This window comes from Rhea pennata, chromosome 4 (genome assembly GCF_028389875.1).
Source record: "Rhea pennata isolate bPtePen1 chromosome 4, bPtePen1.pri, whole genome shotgun sequence".
In the NCBI taxonomy this organism is placed as follows: Eukaryota; Metazoa; Chordata; class Aves; order Rheiformes; family Rheidae; genus Rhea; species Rhea pennata.
Genome location: NC_084666.1, coordinates 13,560,032 through 13,575,150, shown reverse-complemented (window position 1 = coordinate 13,575,150; position 15,119 = coordinate 13,560,032). Strand labels below are relative to the sequence as shown.

Sequence of the window (15,119 nt, the reverse complement as noted above, 5' to 3'; positions counted from 1 at the left end):
GCAAACTCACTAGGTAAAGTAATTACAGCAATGGCTCAGGCTAAGTCTAACGAGTAGTAACAGCGGTCAGCCTCTCTGCCATCTCAGAGCAGCTGAGGAGAAGCGCATGGTGAGGCACCCTTCCTGAGATTTCTGCAAAGGTTAACTATGCAACCTATGTGCTACAGGCCACTTCAGGAGGATCTCACCGTTCTTCCTCTCCCGCACAAAGACAACCTCATAGAGCTCACTGCTTTGGCACTACGGAGTCACAAATGGTACAGAATCACTTTGTCTTTAAAGCTGACTTCAAGTGGCAGGTTAAAAACTTTGTCTTGATTTCTTCCAGGAGTTTATGGACAAAGGATGCACTCCCAGTTCTGGAGGAGAAGTCACAGTGCAACTGATCTCCTAAACTAAAGGGTTTTTGTACATGGTCATTATCTCCCAATTAGCTATAGTTAAAAAACAGATAGACCTTGGGATATCACAATCTGAGTAGGGCAGCTAAGAATGAGGCTTAGCTGATTTTACTTTATTTAACAAATCTTCAGAAGAAAAATAACCTCCCACCCTAGTGCATAAAGAATAAAACTTTGTTTGAGTCCTCTCTATGAAAAGAATTTTTCTTTGTCAGCAAAATATATTGGCAGAAGCTGAATGCCATGTTAGTGCCTATGCAGAGCTTTCCCATGCCATGCTGAAGTGAAGTGTTTGATGCAAACAAGTCCTATTCAACATATTCAGAGCACATCACAATATTATGGAGCCATGAAACACTGAATATCTCACACACTCCCAGTAGTAAATACTGTACCCGTCTTCTCTTTCTCTACCCAGAAAATCTCGTAGACAAGGTTTATTGTCAGTTATCCTTTTTTCTTCAGCATCCATGCATGAATAAGATGTGAAAACCCACCCAATCAAATGTGCACTCCTGCACTGAACAGACCTCTGTCCTTGAGGCAGAGGTCTCAGTTCTGGGTTCTACTTCTGGTGCTAACCCAAATATATGGCCTTGGGCACATCATTTAAAATCTTAAGGAATCAAGATTTGTGAAGTGCCCTCAATGTGCACCTAATCAAAAGCATTGACGTCAATGAAATCCTACTACTGATTTTGGTGATTTTTCAGTGAATCAGTCTCTATTCGCTGTACATCAAGCGAAATAGGAAACAAATACAGCAATAAACACACACTTGCATTTCCATTGCATACATAATAATAACTGGAATCCATGATGACGAAAGATAAAAGTTAATTATATTTTGCCTTAAACTTTTACTTACCAGGTCTACACTGACTGCAATGCTGTCTCCATTCTCCATGTTTGTAAGGCACGAGTCTTCTTCATCTTTCTTTTTTAACTTCATGTCCCTTTGGTCCTTTAAAGTCCTATTTTCATCTAAAAGCTCTTTGACTTGTTGCTGTAGTTTGATTTCAGATAATTTCAGATTATAAACATGTTGGCAAGATTCCTCCAATTTCCTTCTGAGAAAGTCTTCAGACTCCTGGTAGCACTGGAGTTTAGTCAGCAAGTCTGCCTGTTCTCTTCTACTGTCTTCCTCTTTTCCCCTTAAGAGTTTCAGATTATGCTGCAATGTCTCAAGGTGGCTTTTCATATCACGCTCCACAATTTCAATGAAAGTTTTCAATTTCATTACCGCCCCATCAGAGTGTTTATGGCTCTCAGTCCCGGTGACTGTGGACTCCAGCTTCTGTTGGAGATACTGTACTGTTCCTTCTTCTAACTTGGATGTCAGAAGAGCAATATGGGCACTAAGATCTAGGACTTGCTTTTCCAGCCTAGACACCTTCCCCTGGAGGTAACATTCCCTTTCTTTCAGCACCGCTGTTTGTTGCTTCTGTCTCTGTTTGTAGTGCTCAAAATACTCCGACTGTCTTTTTATTTCATCTTCTTTTGTCTTCAGCCGCTCCTGAAGCCAATATAATTTTTCCTTTTGCTTCTTCTCTGCCTTTTCCTGGATTTCAACCTACAATTTCAGTGATTTGTATGATTAATAATTTAATTTATTAGTCTGAATCTCCCATTTTCATATTTCTTAATGTTGCTTGATTCTGCCTCTTTTCTGGCAACTCAAGTATAACATAAGTAGAAATTTTAAAAAGCCAGTAAAATCCCGCAAAACTAATCAGCTATTTTGGCATTTCAGACAACACTGAAACATCTCAGTAGAAAAAAAAAAAAAGTATTTCTGCTACTATGTAAAATACAGAAAGTTTTAAAATACTTTCTTTTGCATGTTTTAAAGTGCTTATTAAATGAAAAGAAATTTTGGGCTGAAGTTCATACAACCAGCTCCCAGCTATATAGTAACATGTCCTTTATAATGTTATTTCTGTAACACCTTGAAATCCAAGCAGGACTTGAAACCCCAGTATTTTTTCATCATGCAGAAAAAATAGTTCATAAAAAGTACATTACAAGTGAGACAGTACAGAGAAACTATGGTCAATTATCTAAAACAATACATATCTTTAAAGGACCGAGTTTTTGCCCTTTGTACCTGTCCCCTGGAAGAAGAGAAAGGAACAACTGTGCTCTGAACAAGTTTGAGAAAGTCTTTAGTATTTTCATTTGCACCAAAGCTTGGATACTGAGAAACATGTAGAGGCAAAAGATGTCAAAGACAGACAAGAGAAGACTATCACAATTCACAAGCTGCCCTTGTTTTGAGCAAAGCATTAGCCACCAGTATCGTAGTGCAATTAGGGCAACTTTCAAGGAAGACTGAAGCACAGAGATATTGCTGTATCTCTTTAAGCACTTCTTCAAGTCGGTCCTTTTGATCTCCAGTATTTTCTCATCAGAAGTGTTCACCAACAAGGACAGAAGGAAAATGAGGCTTAAATGTAATGTAATGTCAAGTAGGCTGGGGTTAATAGTTTGGTCTGGTTAACTTTTAATTGGAAAATATGGATTACCAAGCTTTTTGTACTGAAAAAATACATTTTGTTATTTATGAAAACAAAGCCTATTGCTCATACTCATGAGTCAAACTACACTTGACTTATAATACTGAGGAAATGAAAGTGTATCTTATGATAAACAGAATCAAAAAACATTGTTTAACTGTAGACTAATGGACGAAAAGCCTATACCTGAAGAACTTTCATTCCTTTCCATTTTAAGGGATCCATCCATTGAGCTTTACAAACTTGGTAATGCCTGCATCATGGAGTACAAGGGGCAACAACTTACTCTCCTAATAGAAAACATTTATTTCTGTACTTAAGTACTGTAGAGAGCTGGAAGAGAGTTGACAATTTTAAAACAGAGACCATAGAGAAGTAGTTGAGAGGGACTGAAAACAGTAGTGTGACACTCTTTACAAGGCAGTAGCAGGTCAGCTTGTTTTAGCGAAGGCCACTCCTCAGAAGGAGGACTTGGAAAAGGGGCTTTGCAGAGGGATGGCCCACATGATAACAGCTCACATAGAGGGTCACAAGAAAGAAGGCAAGACTCAAACCAACCGAGGAAAGCTGGAAGACAGTATATGGACGCAAAGCTAAGTAGGAAGCTTAAACTGGGTAGCTGGTGGTGCCCAGCTTGAAAACATGCGAGTTATTCAAGAATCAGATGACAGGTTGAGCAGCTGCATTTTGTATAGAAAACAGACTGCAATAGTTGTGTTCTGCTGTTGTGTTACATATGGTAGGGAACTAAAGAAGTGCCTTACTGGAGAGCTAGACAGATAAAGTCTGACTTGGAAGGAATACAATGGTTGGGATTTGGGGAAAAGAAATAGGAAAGGAAGTGGGAGCATATAATCCCAAAGTTCAAAGGCCTGGAAGAGGGGTATAGTAGCAGTGCTACCAAAATCATTAGAGAAATAGAAAGTGGGGCAACAAAGAAAGGAACAACTTCTGCTTCATCTGGTTTTACAAAAAGAGAAAGTCTGAGATGATTTATTGCCTAAAAACAGACTGGCTACTGGAGATGAGATTGACTTACAAGTTCTTACCATAAGGAGAAGCTAAACTAGGCCATTTGAAACAACATCCTTCTTACCAAGTTCATCAGCTCCTCCTGAACGTCTCGCAGTCTCCCTTTAACTCGCACGTTTGCATTTTCGACCTGGTGCACCTTCATATTTAATTGGTCAGTCATTGCCAGAAGTGTTTTATTTGACAGCTCCAACTCTTTTACCCTGCGATATTGAGAATGAAGATCTTTGCTGAGTTAATACTGCACAGTATGGTTCCAGATGGATAAGCAGTCTTCAGTGATGTATTGATTTATCTTTATTTTTTCATTTTTCTCTCAAGAATAAAATAGTAACAAATCATAGATCACTGATAATGAACAGATTATTATTAATAAGAGGCTAACAGGCTTTGTACATTACATTGGAGACTCTCAAAGCTTTTAAAGACAAAGTCTATGCTCATTCTCTCTCTAATACAGGGATGAATGTAGAAAAGGAACTTAACATGAAAACCGTAAGATGAGAGTTCACCGAAGTAACAACTTACCATAAGATAACCACATCTCTTTGTTCTCTAAATATATCTGATTATAGGATTCTGCTAGGCTCATGATTAGCAATTTTTAGAAAAATTTTGCAATGATAGCAAATGCTTCCCCACCAAAACCACAGTGTGTTTGGCTGACCTAAGAGGAAATATCGTATTTGTAATATATCTCACAGTGGATACTGAAACCTATAATGTACATCTGTACTGACTTCATCCATAAAGCTGAAATTTGTCAAAACACAGGTTCTCTTTGCTTGTTGCTACTAAAACAGTAGCCAAAGATGTGATGTGATATGATGTTGTTCCTCTACATACAAGAAATATCATAGACAATCTCATGGAACCCACCTTACAGTTTTCCTTCTCTCTTCAGCCTGCACATCAAAAACTTCTAAATGGTTTAAACAGCTCTGAATTCCCAAAATCTATTCAACTGTACCTAAAGGTACCTTTATGTTTTGTAATGTTTAGAATCAACATACTAAACTATATGCAGCTTTCTGAAACCAAGACTTTTTTTGCAATACAAAACTCCAAATTTAAGGAGAACTGTATTTTATTTCAAAAATAACACCTAACTTAAAAGAAAAGTGATCTATTCTATGAGCAAAATGTACACATTATGAATATTTATGTATGAAACATTCTGAGAAGGCTGTCTGGTTATGTGCTGTAAATCTCATTTAAATAATAAAAACAAATATTGCAGTATTGTATTTCTCTTCTGACAGGCACACAGAATATGCATAAGTTATCTTATTGGTCACCCTAAAAATCCATAGAATCTTTTTTTTTGCTAGTTCTGTGTGGGTCATAACATCCAGTAGATGATGAAGGGAAGAGTACCTTTGCCATATTACAGAAATTTTGAACACAAAAAAATCTACATTTACCTATTTCTTAGTGCAGAATCTGATTCCATGTAGTCCTCTAAAACATTCTTCAGTTTTTGCTCCGACTCTTCCAGCTCTCTTATTCTGAGGCTCAAATTCTCTACTTCAGCACTGCTTACATCTCCGTCAGGTATATTTGCGTCTTCTAATTCCTGGAAAATCCAAGAAGTATCAATTTTAACATTAACATTCAGAATATCAAATCCTTCATTACTGGACATTTTAATAGAGTAGCAAAATTCTTTTTCTCTCTCAGATGAAGGATCCATCACGATTAAACAAAATTAAGTTCTCAGTGTATTGCAGTCTAAGCATGTTATCTTAGCCTCTCTGATGATCAAATGAACAACCTTTCTTGATCTCAAACACATTTATTATTCATTAAAGTGTCTTATTTCATTAGCCGAAAAGTAATTTAGCATGTGTGAAAGGAGTCTCAGTTAACAACTTGAGATCCCCATAAAGGATGCAATTAGAAAAGTTCATGAAGGAATTAGGTATCAAAATTTTGAAAAGGGGATAATTTTCTACTAACAGAGGAGTTAATGAAACTGCACTTTTATCATAAAAAAAACTACTTCTTTTGGATAAATTTTATCATATTTTTTGACACAGGTGGTGAAGGGGCCAATGAGGACAGGTACGCTGCTGGTACTAACCAGTACTTCATTGGTACTAACCAATGAAGAAGGACTGGTCAGAGATGTGAATGCTGGGGGCAGCCTTGGCTGCAGTGACCATGAGATGGTGGAATTCAGGATCCTGTAAGGAGGAAGCAAGGCAATAAGTAGGATCGCAACCCTGGTCTTCACAAGAGTGGACTTTGGACTCTTCGGGGACTACTTGGAGGAATACCATGAGTTAAGGCCCTAAAAGGAAGGGGAGTCCAAGAGGGCTGGAGATCATTTACGCAAACCTGACACCCATAAAGGGCCTGATGGAATACATTCAAGAGTGCTGAGGGAGTTGGTGGATGTTATTGCTAGGCCACTCTCCATCATCTCTGAAAGGTCTTGGAGAACGGGAGAGGTGCCTCAGGACTGGAAGAAAGCCAGTGTCACTCCAGTCTTCAAAAAGAGCACGGAGGAGGACCTAGGAAACTACAGGCCAGTCACCCTCACCTCCATCTCTGGGAACATGATGGAACTGCTCATTCTGGATGTCATCTCCAAGCATATGCTTGGCTTTCAAGAAGGCTTTTGACACTGTCTCCTACAACATCCTCATAGGTAAGCTCAGGAAATGTGGGTTAGATGAGTGCACAGTGAAGTGGATTGAGAACTGGCTGAAAGGCAGAGCTCAGAGGGCTGAGCTCAGTGGCACAGAGTCTAGTCGGAGGCCTGTGGCTAGTGGTGTCCCCTAAGCTCAGTACTGGGGCCAGTCTTGTTCATCAATGACCGGGATGAGGGACAGAGTGCCTCCTCAGCAAGTTTGCTGATGATACCAAACTGGGAGGAGTGGCTGACACACCCGAGGGCTGTGCTGCCATTCAGAGAGACTTGGACAGGCTGGAGAACTGGGCGGAGAGGAACCTCCTGAGGTTCAGCAAAGGCAAGTGCAGGGTCCTGCACTTGAGGAGGAATAACCCCATGCACCAGGACAGGCTGGGGACTGACCTGCTGGAAAGCAGCTCTGCAGAGGATCCGGGAGTCCTGGTAAATAACCAGTTAACCATGAGCCAGCAATGTGCCCTTATGGCCAAGAAGGCCAATGGTATCCTGGGGTGAATTAGGAAGAGTGTTGCCAGAAGGTCCAGCGATGTGATCCTGCCCCTCTAGTCAGTCCTAGTGAGGCCTCATCTCGAGTCCTGTGTCCAGTTCTGGGCTCCCCAGTCCAAGAGAGACATGGAGCTACTGGAGAGAGTCCAGCATAGGGCTACGAAGATGATCAGAGGGCTGGAGCATCTGCCCTGTGAGGAACGGCTGCGAGAGCTGGGCCTGTTTAGCCCGGAGAAGACTGAGAGGGGATCTTATCAATGTCTACAAATTTCTTAAGGGAGGGTGTCAAGAGGATGGGGCCAGACTCTTTTCAGTGGTGTCCAGTGAAAGGACAAGAAGCAATGGGCACAAACTGAAACCCAGGAAGTTCCACCAGTATATAAGGAAAAACTTCTTTACTGTGAGAGTGACGCAGCACTGGAAAAGGTTGCCCAGAGAGGTTGTGGAGTATCGTTCTCTGGAGATATTCAAAACCCACCTGGATTTTCGATTGCTGTTAGACAATCCTGTCTAACATGCTGTAGGTGACCCTGCTTGAGCAGGAAGTTGGACTAGATGATCTCCAGAGGTCCCTTTGAACCTCAAACATTCTGTGATTCCATGATTTTTTGTTGTTTTGAGACATAAAAACAAAAAAAAGGAATGTTTCCTAGCTCAAAAGACAATCTATGACTACTTTTAAACACAGAATAGTACGATAAAGTGATTCATACTTCATCATATATATTACTACAACTTAAGAAGCAGATCTCAACCCCTGTGACCAAGTAAGGCTCTAGGTTTCTGAGGTTTCATCCTGAAAAGTTCAGCACAAAACCAGGAAAGTACTTACACAACATTTTAAACACACGAAGGGTCCTAGCATTTTTCATGGAATTCTTCCTGTGCTCAAATAAAACAGGCTATATATTTTCTTGGCTAGAGACCACTGTTTAACACTTTAGTGAAGCATGGTCCATCCCTGCAATATGCAATATAACTAGTAAATATAGGCTAGTTTAAGATCAGAATCCTGATATACAGCTGGCATATGAGACAATCTAATCACAAAAAACCCAAACAATTCCATCATAAAATTGGAACAATTAATCCAGATATAATACCTAGTTGGTTTATTTATTTATTTTATTATTAGAAACTTTGCAGAAGAACCTGACAGAGAAAAGGCTTCCCTTAGACAAGGGCACTTAGATAGGAAGATTAATCTAAAATAATACTCTGAAATTATTGGTTAAGCAGGTCCTGGTCCACTGTCATAATTAACACATTTACAAGGAAACAATTTACATAGGTGTTATATATTCAAACAAAACCAAGGCTCTTGTTGTCCTCACTAGTGGTTCAGCCCAACAGAAGTTAGATCATTCAATCTTCTGCAGTTCAAGACTTGCAAAATAAATGTTTGGCCAGTAAACTGTTAAAACTGATCTCAGAAATCAATTTCAGTCTTTGCTTATACAGCTGGGAGAGATAATTTAAAACCTGTGTCACAGAAAGTGAAAATCAGGCCCAATATCTTGAAAGATCGAATATAGTAGTTAACACATGGTAACTGTACTCAGTTCTAAAATAAAAACCAGCATGCAATAATGATTAGTAAGACTGAAGTAAAATACCCTGTTTTCAAAAACTGCAAATCTTGCTGTCCCAGCCCAGAACAAAAACATCATGAATCTCAGAGAATACTTCAGGAGAATCAGTCCATTTGTTTGAGCACATGTGAACTACAACGTAACAAAACACATGAAAACTAAGAGAACAAAACTATTCATACCTTTGTAACAAGAACAGCTCCTGCCTTTGCATGGCGCTTACCATTGCAGCTACTTGCTGACTGATCACGGTGTGTTTGTGCTTAGAGTTCCGTTTCCATGATAAGCAAAACTACATCCATGAGAAGGAAGTGTCTGTTTCTTGGCCAAGTGAAATACTTTTTCCAATTTCTGTTCCTTCATTAGCATCTGGTTTGGTCATCCAAAACTCTATTTATGATCTTTCTTTTCAGACAAATGCCAATGCTCTTCTTTTTGCAATGAGGACCTCATTTTCCACATTCTGTTAGCACACTGCTAGAAGCTTTAACTAAAACGTGAAAAATCTCTATTTAAGAACACATTCTCCAAATGTTCATTCCTTTTGAACACAACATTGTGAGTAACACATTCTTTTGGGGACAGAGTTTCCAAACTTTTGCATGTGTGACTTGCTTGATAGTTTCTGATTTAAAATTGTGCTTTGTGTCAGGAAACAGGGTTATTCAGACACTCACATGAGCCACAGTTTTCTGCATATGACTGAATTAGTCTTGTGGTCTGCTCCAGCTCCCTCAGCAGATAAATGATCTTGCTTGGCAATTCTTCATGAAGAGTACATCTCTGATCATACTTCATAGCCTAAAAAATTACTTGAGAGAACCAGCTTCTTTTAAGACTGATTTCTGCACCTCCAACAGTGAGATATCCAGTTGCTATGATAAATCTTTTTTGTAGCTTGCTTTGTGCTGCCCTGATTGCTCTTGGCTTATATTATTTTTTTCAATAATATTTTCCACTGCATCTGATGTATTACCATAACGTTCTTATTCCACTCTATATTCTAATTGGAGTTCAGTGTTTCCAAAGGATCAGACTTGTGTCTCTGTAGTTTTCTACATAGCCCTTTTAACACAAAAATTATTTTCAAGAAAACTCTAGGGAGGAGAAAGTTATCTTTAAATATTGTGCTATTGTTATCTTAATCATTCTCCTACATGCTAGAAAAAATAAAAAATATCTATTTCTTGTCTCTCCAGTTCTGAAACAATAACTTACTTTTCCATCTTTGGAAGAAAAAGCCTTATCTTTGTTGATTTTACTAACCATTTTCCAACTTAAACAATTCTTTCAACTTTCACTTTTTCAATCTGTGCTTCACCCAAAATTTGCCTTGTAGTTCAGGTGGTCAATGTCCATGACTGTGCTTATCTACCTCTGTTTGGTGAGGTTGTGTTAGGTTATTTCTTGATGGCTAATGTCAACATTATTTTATTTCATTTGGCAGGATACCATCTTTTCCTCAGCATTTCTTTTCAAATAAGTCTCTGCTCATTACCTTTTTCTACACAGCATTTTCTGTATCTTCAAGCCCCTCTTTCTTCTTAAAGAGATAACCGACCGTAGTGCATCACACATTCTGTTTTCCTGATCTTCTGGTTCACCTCAAAATATTTCACTCTTCCAATGACACCTTTGCAAGTTATTGCCTTAATTTTCAAAAGACATTCAAAATGCCATTCTCCAGTGCAACTCCTACCCGCTTCAAAGCTTGCTTAATCCAATCTATCATCTTCCTTTGATATGTAGCCAAAACCTCTCTTCTTTGTCTGTGTATTTCCAACTTACATATTTAATATGAATTTTATCACTGTGGGATTCTAAATCTCTATGTGTTCCAACTTTAAACAGTTTTTTTTTCTTGTCAGCTATTTACTATAGAGAATTTATTGTCAAATATTTAGCTTTTAAAATAGATATTAAAAAGGAGGTTCTGTGTTTCCTGGGTGAAATGCAAACCACATTTGTTGAAAGCATGCAGTATGGAGACAAAGATCTCAGTACTGTAATAAAACCATTTGGTAGATAATAGTTCACATAGCAGCTAGTAATTGCACTTGATTTTTTTCCAGTGTTTGATTGGTGTGCGAGTGTAAATTTTGTTTTGATTTTTTTCAGTGTTTATGAGGTGCTGGTCCTTATTTGATTATCAAATCATTCCAGCTTGAAGCTATATCTTAAAAAAAATCTCTAATTTTAAATTCAAATATCTTGCAGCTTGAAGTATTATGCAAACTGTTTTAAGAAAAAAAATGCACCAATTTTAAGCTGCTCAAATAAATATTTTCTGGTTTTGCACGTGGACTTAGCTGTTCACTCCATAGGCTCTTTTAATATCCTGCAGAACAACAACAAAAAAGGTCTGCTCAGCTTTAGACTGGTAATATTTATTTAAAATAAGTGTTGGCATCCAGGTTTAAGACACAGACACCACAATCTCTTCCTAAATGTTTGATGCTGTCTCCAAAAAAAAGATCAAAGTTACCATCACTAACCACCCAGTTTGCCTTCTAATAACCAACAACGTGCAAGTGTTCAACTACCAAGTAACAATATTTACCTCTTTTAACATAGGCTTTGTTATGTTACGTTAAGCAGAGACAGATTTACCTGTGGCAGCATGAATTAAGGGAACTTGCCCCCACATTAGCACCTCAGTATGATGTGCACTCCTGGAAATGTGAGAATCAAGTAGCCATTTTGTGTTGGGTTGTGGTGCTTACAGGAATTTTTAAAAGAAAACCAAACACGGTTAGCCACCTGGCCATCCTGCGTGTCTGAAGGTAGGGTCCTACAGCAATACTTGAACTTTCAGACCAAACGTACCTGCTCTGCAGAACTGAGAAGCACTCACAGCAGTTAAGGCGGTGAGGATCCAAGAATGCAAAGTCATTTCTAGTGGGGAACCTGATGACCTTCTGCAGAAGCTTAGGAAGCTAACTTATAGATCAGGCAGAATTTTACAGTTGGTCTTCCTATCTATGTTAGCAAAAACATTGTACCCTTCCCCATGGTTTCAGAGTCTTATGAAGGCAATTCTCAAAGCATGACAGAATCTAAGAGCTAAAAATTGAGCACAAAGAGATATAAAGAATACCAACCACACTTCTTGGCTCAGTTGTGTCATCAAGGCCACAGAATGAATGCTAGTGAAAAAAACAAAAAAAGGAACAAAAACTATAAAATAAGATCAAAAAGAAAATGAGGAAAAAAGAAAAGAAAAAAGATGTAAGATATGTAATATGAAATTCAATGACATTATTTTTACAGCAGTTAGTCTTACATCAATACTAACTGAGCTGATCTGAAAGAGAGATACAGTATACCAATTTTTTTCTGAAAAAAAAACATACAATGCAAATTTCAGTATTTGAGGGCAGTTTTACAAATGGTAATATTTGACAATTATGCAAATTCCAGAAACAACAGGCCTCGTAATGTGACTTAGTTAAGCACGTACTTGTAATTACATGTCTAAATGCTTTCCTAAACCAAGACTTAACAAGCCAAGGGCACAAAATAAATGGAATTTGAAGTGTAAAGAATTAATTATAAGAAAAGCATGACATGAGCTTAAATGGCACTTGTTCCTCATATATCAGCTGGTAGAACAAAACTGCCAGAATAATATAGAAAAAAATCTACATTAGTCTTGTGCATATCCTTTGGAAGTAGGATTGTTGGCTGAAGAATCTAAAAGTGGGCAAAATACTGCCACTCTTATTTTCTGGCTTGACAGAATTTTACATAAAATGTAAAAACTGAATTAATTCTAAAGGAAAATAAAAAGTTGCATTCATGACATAGGAACTATAAGAGCGATGTATTGCCCTTAGCTACACCCAGCAATGGGGCTCAGCTACAAAAACTTCCATTCCTTCAGAAGCGTGCATCTTCCTTCCACAAAAAACTCACTGTGCTCAATGTCACTAGCACGCAGACATCGGTCTGCAGCCACGGACATACTACACCTTCAAAAGAACTGTGAACAAGAACTACACCGTTCGCTGATCCTCTGACAACACGCTTTTCCCTGGGGGGCCAGTCAGATTCATAATGGGCTTTCATCCCAAGGAAAACATTAAAACGTAATACAGTGCACGCACAAATATCTAGGCAAAAGCATTTAGATGGGCTAAACAAGCAGTCACAGGCACAGCGTTCAGGGAGGTGGCAGCTAATGAGAACCGTACCACAAAATCGGTAAATTATTAACAAAAGCAACTTAGTTTTATACCAGATAGAAGGAAGCCCTCCACTCATCTAGGAGTAGGAGGACATCAGAAAATGATGAAGCCTTGAGAAATCTCCTGCTAACGTACCATTAAGGAAAAGAGAACGTAAACCATTTTAACTCAGTACTAGCTTTCTGCTGAGGCTGTGGTTAAGCTGTTTCTTTTCCAATACATTTCTTCATCTGTTGCACTGCCTGCCCAGCACAGATCATTTGAACTTCCATTTTCAACATTAGCACAGTTTCACAACTGGGCTTATCCAGTATCTACTCTGTAAACTATCATGGCAGTGGACTGACAATACGTTTTTGACAATAGCAACATTTGAGATGTTGATATTGTAGAATAGGTGGCCCTTGGACTGGAGAGCAGACAAAAAAATGGTACCCTCCAGTAGTTAACATGTAGAGATATCAGCTACTCCTTGAGGTTTCTTTACCTTGAGCAGTTAACTGTGGTATCTTAGACATCACTGGTTGTTCGGCAGGAGCAGCTTCAGCTACTGCAGTGGCCCAGGGCAGAAAGGGCAAGGGCTGCAGAAGAGCCCTCCATGGGTGGATGCTGCCTGTGTTTCCAGATAGTGGAACACGAACCACTGCTCAGCCTGGCCACCTGCCTCCCCAGCGGGATGCAGACACATGAGCCACAGCCAGGGAACAGAGAGCCTCAGGGCTCTCTGGCTTTTCCATAAGGCCAGCTAGGTATCATGGTTCAAAAAGTGCAGGAAGGGTATTGCAGAGGGGAGACAACAACAGTGGGGGCAGGAAGGGCCAAGAAAACTGCTGAGGGAACTAGAGTAGCTGCCTGATAACGGTGCAATACTCTCAGAGGGTCATGGAGGCAGGAGCACCACAACCTGAGAGTAGCTGAAGGAGCAGCAAGAAAAGTCTTCCCTCGTACAGTGCGCTGCCCCTCAAACCATCTCAAAGCTCTGCAAAACCTCATCGACTTCTTCCATCTCCTGTCTGGAGCCCTCCAAAAGCCTTCCTTTTGCTCTTTTATCCCATTCTAATCCCAAAAGGAAAAACCAAAGTGTGAAACCTTTGCTAACCTCTACATTCAGCCCAGCAGCATCCCCACAGGTTTACCCCAGAAGAAGGCACATTCTACCCAAGATGACACAACTGACCCTGGGATCTAGTCACTAGTTTAGAGAAAGCGCTTTAACCAAAACTATCACGAGAGCACGGAGAAAGCCCCACTGTCAGTTTGTGCTGTGCAGGACAGTCTAACCTCCACAGGCCTAGGAAACTCTGAAGTTTGCACGCAGAGAACCTGGGGACATCTCTGGACTGGGGCCCCAGTGATTTAGACATTTTTGTTGTTTTAAGTCTACATTTCTTCAAAATTGGATAATATTTGTATTCAGGATATTAATTTGAAGTTTATTTCTGTCTTAAAGCAAGAGACATTTTCAATTTGCAGTATTCATTGCACGTGCCTCATTAACTTTTCTTTTTCCTGGGAGTTTTACAAAGGGGTATTATTCAAAGAACAAGGTTGAGATAACTACTACTGTCAAATACAGACAATTTTTATGGTTTCTTTATTCACAGCAATTTCTCCCCTTTTAGTCTAGTGATTTTCCAGATGCCTTCTATACTTGGTGGAAATTCCAGGTAGCAAATAATTTTGAGCACTTTAGAGACAGAGCTTCATTTAATGCAGAAATCATTTGAAATTAAATTTAGTCTTTCTTGTATTGAAATAGATCTCTCAATATTAAAATAAGTACTACTAACTTCAAACTATCAGTGAAGAAATAAATTAGTATGAAAAAAATCCATTAGCATTGCCCAGGACTTTTATTTACCTTTTCCTCAATTTCTTTGAGTTGACGCTTTTGAAGTTCTATTTTATCTTCTAGTTCTCGAATCCGCTGGAACAAACAAGAAAAACAGAACTTATAATATCTTTTTTGAAAAGAAAATGTATCTGAAAAGAAATAGATTAAAAATGAAAAGAACCGAACATTTATTATTATAATAATACATAACACTAATAATTAATAGTAATCCATTATTAATGTAACACCTCCTTTACACTTATACTACGCATGTTCTTGGCAGGATTGCTCCAAGCTTCCATGAAACCACGGCAACTTATAAGCTGCATATTTAGAGGATCGTGTTTACCACAACGAAGTCCAATCATCAGCACTACTTAATCACAACCATAATATATATATATTCGGAAAAGGC

The 15,119-nt window shown here is 38.9% G+C and overlaps 1 protein-coding gene across 1 annotated transcript in view; it reads right to left on the bottom strand.

Annotated features, from left to right (window-relative positions):
• Positions 1-10,988: 10,988 nt before the first annotated feature.
• Positions 10,989-15,119, bottom strand: part of JAKMIP1 (janus kinase and microtubule interacting protein 1) — a 104,649-nt gene continuing 100,518 nt past the window's right edge. The window contains exons 20-22 of the mRNA XM_062575324.1: positions 14,732-14,797; positions 11,785-11,829; positions 10,989-11,021 (exon numbers count right to left, since the gene is read on the bottom strand). Coding sequence (XP_062431308.1) covers positions 10,989-11,021; positions 11,785-11,829; positions 14,732-14,797 — 144 coding nt within the window. The remainder of the gene's footprint in view (positions 11,022-11,784; positions 11,830-14,731; positions 14,798-15,119) is intronic.